The sequence below is a fragment of the Etheostoma spectabile genome, chromosome 10, assembly GCF_008692095.1.
Source record: "Etheostoma spectabile isolate EspeVRDwgs_2016 chromosome 10, UIUC_Espe_1.0, whole genome shotgun sequence".
NCBI classification, from domain to species: domain Eukaryota; kingdom Metazoa; phylum Chordata; class Actinopteri; order Perciformes; family Percidae; genus Etheostoma; species Etheostoma spectabile.
The window spans coordinates 12370625-12376778 of NC_045742.1; the positions used below are offsets into that span (position 1 = coordinate 12370625).

At 39.0% G+C, this 6154-nt stretch overlaps 2 protein-coding genes across 2 annotated transcripts in view; both read right to left on the bottom strand.

The window, feature by feature from the left end:
- Positions 1-295: 295 nt before the first annotated feature.
- The window catches only part of cul4b (cullin 4B), a 10395-nt gene continuing 4536 nt past the window's right edge, over positions 296-6154 (bottom strand). Inside the window, exons 8-20 of the mRNA XM_032527833.1 lie at positions 5450-5532; positions 5302-5369; positions 5045-5163; positions 4745-4937; positions 4534-4638; positions 4326-4436; positions 3632-3717; positions 2220-2327; positions 1995-2108; positions 1804-1909; positions 1513-1685; positions 1280-1432; positions 296-397 (exon numbers count right to left, since the gene is read on the bottom strand). Of these exons, the coding sequence (XP_032383724.1) occupies positions 302-397; positions 1280-1432; positions 1513-1685; positions 1804-1909; positions 1995-2108; positions 2220-2327; positions 3632-3717; positions 4326-4436; positions 4534-4638; positions 4745-4937; positions 5045-5163; positions 5302-5369; positions 5450-5532 (1515 nt within the window). The 3' untranslated portion in view covers positions 296-301. The remainder of the gene's footprint in view (positions 398-1279; positions 1433-1512; positions 1686-1803; positions 1910-1994; positions 2109-2219; positions 2328-3631; positions 3718-4325; positions 4437-4533; positions 4639-4744; positions 4938-5044; positions 5164-5301; positions 5370-5449; positions 5533-6154) is intronic.
- c1galt1c1 (C1GALT1-specific chaperone 1) overlaps positions 5240-6154 on the bottom strand; it is a 14216-nt gene continuing 13301 nt past the window's right edge. Inside the window, exon 3 of the transcript XR_004333817.1 lies at positions 5240-5250. The gene's annotated coding sequence lies outside the window, so the exon portion shown is untranslated. The remainder of the gene's footprint in view (positions 5251-6154) is intronic.

Consider the following 6154-nt stretch of genomic DNA (forward strand, 5'->3'; position numbering starts at 1 on the left):
AAAAAAAAAAAAAAAAGAGCAAACGGAACAACATCTGTGTGTCTTCTTTGTCTGTCCACGGTAGCCCAACTCTCAGAGAAACTGAGAAATATGGACAATATTCTCTTTTCAATGGGCATGCAGTCCACAGGATCACAAGACCCTTGAGAAAAATCCTGTGGAGCAGTATCCATTCACTTGTCGGTCTCTGGGTTGAAGATTATTATGGTTAACATCCACTGGAGCAAAATATTTAGAGACCGATCACCTCAGCCTGAATGGACCATCTGCAGCTCTTTTTTCTCAGTCACTTTTTCTTTCTCTAAGCCACATAGTTGTACTGGTTGGGGTTCTCCTTGTCCCGCTCCATATAGTCCCTGTCAATAAGAGACTCTATCCTCTTCTTCAAGTCCGCTGGCTGAAAGGCAGGAGGACAGAGAGGAGGCAGAGGTTAACATGAGGCACATGCCAGCATTTCTAGTTATTTTTATACTTGAGGTGTGAGGTAATCAGTGAAAAGCAGATTTACAGTATGTAAGCTATGCAACCTCCCCAGGGTATCTTACTATACAAAAATCTTTCTACAGCATTAAAGACATTTTGAAGATACACTACCGGTCAAAAGTTTGGGGTCACTTAAAAATTTCCATACCTCTCCATTATAGACAGAATACCAGCTGATCTGAGTGGATGGCTGAACTTTATTGCAATATCTACATTGCCCATTATCAGCAACCATTCATCCAATGTTCCAAAGGCAAAAAACTATCTAGAAAAACATTGGAAAACGCTTTTGCAATTATGTCAGCACATAATGTCATCTAAAAAACTGCTGCACTGGTTAAAAAAACAATGCAAATGTCCTCAGCTGGTATTCTGTCAACGATGGAAATTTCTAAGTGACCCCAAACTTTTGTCCGGTAGTGTGTCGAACCGTAGTTAGAAGCAGTATCTCTCTTTCATAGCTGGCCCACCACAGAAACTAAAAATTAATACTATAAAATGTCCCATTAAGTACATATTGCTGTCACAGTTCTTGAGGATTTTTTAAACTATCAGTATTGACCTCAAAAATCCAGTATCTATAATCCTCAAAGGTTTCCTCTATAATTAATATGGCATACATATCTGTTACGTACCGGAAAAAGAAACAGTTGGCTTAAATGAACAATAACTACAATAACCCTCTGTTAATCTGCACGAGGAAGGCGATACATAAAATAGAATTTAACACAACAGATTTTGAGGTACTTTGAAAATTATTTTGTAAACAGAAGGCTTACAGTGTTGTGTTTATTACCTTGACGGGGAATTTAAGCTGGTTGTACACTTCAGACATCAAGAGATTATGGCTCAGAGTCTTCCTCATCTTCATGATTCTCACGATGGCAGCATCGATCTGATACTGACGATCCTGAAACACCCGTTCTGTGGTACTGGCTTGCTCCTCCACCTGAGAGGAAACAGTTAGTTACAATAATTCACCAAAACCTTGATAAAAGATTTAAAAAAAAATAAGGATAATACTTTTACCGTTTCTTTCATCTGGATCTGGTTTATTTTGATCCTGAAGAGCTTGTGTTTGAAGTCATCATTGCAGGAAAACTTATCCCCGTCCTCCACATCTTTGCTTTTGGGGATTTTGGTGAGGACACGTGCTTTTCCACAAGCAAGTGACTGCAGAGTCCGGCGCAGTTCACTGTCCTCTGTAAACCAACAAACACACAAACAGTGTTTTAGTGATCAGTGAAGCTGCTTAATGTGTCTTCGGCAACCCTTGTTCCTACAAAGTGCTGCCAACCAAACTTTGATGTGATCTCACACCTATTCCTGTTGCCAATTTGATCTCCTCCAGGGTGAACTCCTCGCCTTCATTAAACATCAGTAGCACAAGTGTTTGGAAAAGTGACACCTGCAGCTCCTTCTTGCCCTTTTGTGAGAAAAATCAAAGAGAGTAATTAACATTATGCTGCATTCAGTGAGCAGACACGCAAGAGCATTCTCTAGTTAGCTACCTCTTTATATTCAGCTTTTAAGACACAATGGCCGAGTGTTGACTGCCACTGCAGCTTCCTGCCACTGTGTTTGCCCAGGTAGAAGGTCTTGAAGATCTCCTGCAGTCGCACCATCTGGACAAAGATAACAGAGGCCTTACAAAGCAACATTCAGTATATCTATTGCATGGCAGGTTACAAAAATCAGCATGTTCCCGACAATTTCTGTATTCTCTCAGCACTTACCTCAGGAGGCAGGTGCACTTCCATCGGGACATAGGTTGGCCAGTAACCCATCGTGAGGATGTTCACCGTCAGCTCAATGTTGCCAGGAATGTTTTGGCACTGCATATACTGCAGAAAAACAAAGTTACACATGTAATATCCAACTGCCAAATTGAATTACTTAAAGTGTTCATATTATGCTTTTAGGCTTTCCCCCCTTTACTTTATTGTTTTATATATATATATTTTGTACATGTTATAGGTTTGAAAAGTGAAAAAGCCCAAAGTCCCCCCAAATGGGCTTACCATCTCCAACAGAAAACACTGTTCACAAACTTCTCCAAACAGCTCTATTGTAGTCCAGCCTACACCTGTTAATACGCTCGTCTAGCTGCTAGCATAGCACGCCCTCATACTCCCCTTCTGACTGGCGTGTAGTGCTGACCTAGCTACTGCGCATGTGCAACTCCCAACAACGACTGAACAGAAGTGAGATGTCTCACTCTGTAGCTAAAACAGAGAGCTCAACACACAGGGTGAAAAGAGGAGCTGCCGCAATGTGCAGTACAACAAAAATATAGTGTTTTTTGAAAATGAAACCATGTAAACCTATTCTGATGTAACCTCTAACTACAATTATGAACCTGAAAATGAGGACATAATGATCACTTTAACCAAAAAAGCAAAGCACTTAAAAAAACCCAACAAGGGGCTGTGTTTGTGAAGGCATGCTGTGTCAGTGAAATGCCAAAAAATGATCCATGAAGCCCAGTCTAAATAATAAGTCAATGAATTTGAAGGCTTATTGGATTTCAAATCAATGCACAGTGGCTTAAAATAATATGAGAAGGGATTTTAGAACTCTGGAAACTTCACACTGCAATAATTACTTAATCTTTTGTTGCGACAAATGCAAAGTAATGATTAGAAAAAAGCTATTCCTGTTAAAGTAATCTACCCAGAATGTGTGCTTAGAGCGAGAGCTGAAACGATTGACTGATTAAATCGATTTTGTCTATTGACATTAAACGGCATAAACAGTTTCTCCAATGTGAATTTGTGCTGTTCTTTTGTTTTGTGATCATTTATTTTTTGGAACGTTGATCAGACAAAAAATGAGGCATTTGATCAATTTGGGCTTTAGAGAATTATGATGTGCAATGTGCATTTTCCTCCATTTTCTGAAATATATAAAAACTCAATGAATAAGTGATTGATTAAGAAATAAATCTTTAGTTGTAGCTCTAATAGCAAGTATACGATTGCCCAAAGCAGTCCATCGGCCAGATGATGTGGTACTGTGTGATGGCAAAGGGTAAGCCAGGTTCAACAGCTCTGCATTACTATACATCATAAATCATCATTCTCATACAAATCAAATACAAAACTCACCTTGTTACTCTTTTACCCATTATTATCATTGTTGTTCTCACCTGTTTGAACTGCACCATGATGTCTTTAGAAAGCTCCATATCCTTGAACATCCCCTCAAGTTTGCTGGTGAACGCTGCTCCACATTCTAAGGAAACAACACAATGTCACAAGTCAAATGTGCCTTTAGGGTCTAGATATCCCCTTCTATGATTTATTTCCCATTGTGTGTGTTAAGTTAATTGACTGTAAAATTAGTGGACAGAGCATGTGTGACGTCACCCACTGGTTTGTGGAGGTCTGCCATGAGTTTTTTGAGTTTGCCGTTACGGGTGCAGCCATCCGGGTTGCGGATGTGGCGATTTTAGACGAGAGGGAGGAGTAAGGGAGGAGCTGCTTACACTCTACGTTACACACTTTCACATCATAGCCACGCCCTGGTACACTCCCTGCTTTATCACAGATTTTCAAATGAACATCATTCTGTGTTGAAGAAGACTTTAAACTAGCGATTGAGACCATAAACTCCTGAAAATGTTAACGGAGGTAAGAAATCCAGCGAGAAGGGGGTCACTTTCTCATAGACTTCCACAGAAACAGACCCCCTTTTGCAACAGCACGTGTTGCCCCCTGCTGGATTTCAGATAGAATGCAGGTTTAAGGCACTTAAGCATTTGCAGCACTTCACCGAACCGGATACTTTGTCCATTAATGTACAGTCTATGGTTAAGATACATTTTGAGGGATTAAACTGACCATGTTTCAGCTTTGACAACATCGACTTTTCAGCATCTACAGAGGCGCTTTTTCCAACCAGCAACCTCTTGGCCAGATCCTTTTTATAAAAGGCCTCAAAAACGTCTTTTCCTACAATGACAACACGTTATTAAATTAAGAACAACCATAGAGAACAAAAAAAAAAATTCTACACTAAAACAAATGTGATATTAAATATTAGACCAACCATAGATGAATCTAAAAATAATCATGATCTTATCCAGCATCTTCTCCAGTTCTTCATCTGTTGCTTCTTTGTTTCCTGCCCTTAGCTTTGAATCCACATGTTTTGCTGTAAACAAAAGTATATTTATAGTACATGTTATTGCATGAAAATTATGGTCATATGCAGATTTACGGACGTGCAGCAGGTATGAATGGGGAAAATGCTTACTGACCTATGAGCTCCGCAGGTTTATTTGGCCGTTTGTTGATGAATGTTTCAAAAGCCTCCTTCATGGCGTTGACAAACTTCTCATTCTTCATGAAGCATATGTCGATGACGTGATCCACCTTGTCTTTGAAGTCAAGCAACTCTTGCACCATTGTTTTGTCTTTTTCTGGATTTATTACGATTGTGCTTCCAAAAGCCTAGATTTCCAAGACATTGGTAAACAACAGTTAGCAACAGATAATGCAAAACACTATTCCTGAGAGCTTAGCACCTACCGTTATAACTGTTAATGCTGTCATCATACCTTTATGTACTCTATCCAGTGCTGCAGGAGGACCTGGACGCCACCTCGCACTCGACTGAAGAGTTGATAGAGAAGAGACAGATCCTGAATTCTGTTCTCATCCAGCAGGTGAGTCAGCCCTGGAAGTTTCCAACAACGGAAAGTCAGAGGTCAGAGCACAAGACTCATAGTTACATATCAGATACAGCCTAGGCATTTACAAACTGCTGTAATGTGACTCTTGCATACGGTTATACTAAGTATGTACTGCTGTGTACCTTTCTGCAGAGTAGCCGTGAGATGTTCACCCAGCAACTGCTTCTCCACGGTAGCAATGAGCGGTTTTCTGAACGGGGGGGGAGCTCAGGTTACAAATAAGTCTTTATCACTGTTAAACTGCAAACTGAGTACTAGTCTAACACTCACTGTGTGCTCTGGTCCAGATATGTGATGACTCTGTCAGCCTCCTCCTCTAAGCGCTTGTTGACATGATGGAGATATTCTGGGACCTGCAACAACAAAAAAAGAGTGGGAAGCAGCAATATTAATATGTTTACCATATTGTGTTCTCTTAATATTAACTACTTTAAAGAGATACTAACAGCTACTAACACCTACAACAACTTCTTTTTTGTGACAAAAGATACTACTTTTCTCTAATACAGTAGAATATTTAATAACCCAGGTTACAAACTACTTCACATGAAGCAGCACATCAAAATAACAATAACAACACAATCAAATAAAGAACATATAGATAATGAAAGACACTGACAGGACCATAATAAAATAAATACAAATACCAATAATAAACAAAAAAGACAATTTAAGTAAAATCAAGTAAATCTTGATTGTGCCTATATACTACAGTCTATTCATGTAGAATTTAACTTCTATATGTAAAGTTAGCCGTATTAGACTTATCTTAAGCCACAGTCTAAAAGAAATATAATTGTTTATTTCACAATTACAAATAAAATGTTTTGAAACCTGTAGGAAAACCTAATTCTTTGAGCTGAGACAATAAAATCTGAAAGTATGTCTCAAGCCAATGTGTCAGCAAGTCAACAAAGTTGCTATAATTATTGTCTAAATCATGCAGAAATTTTACCAGCTGAGATTAAAAAAAAA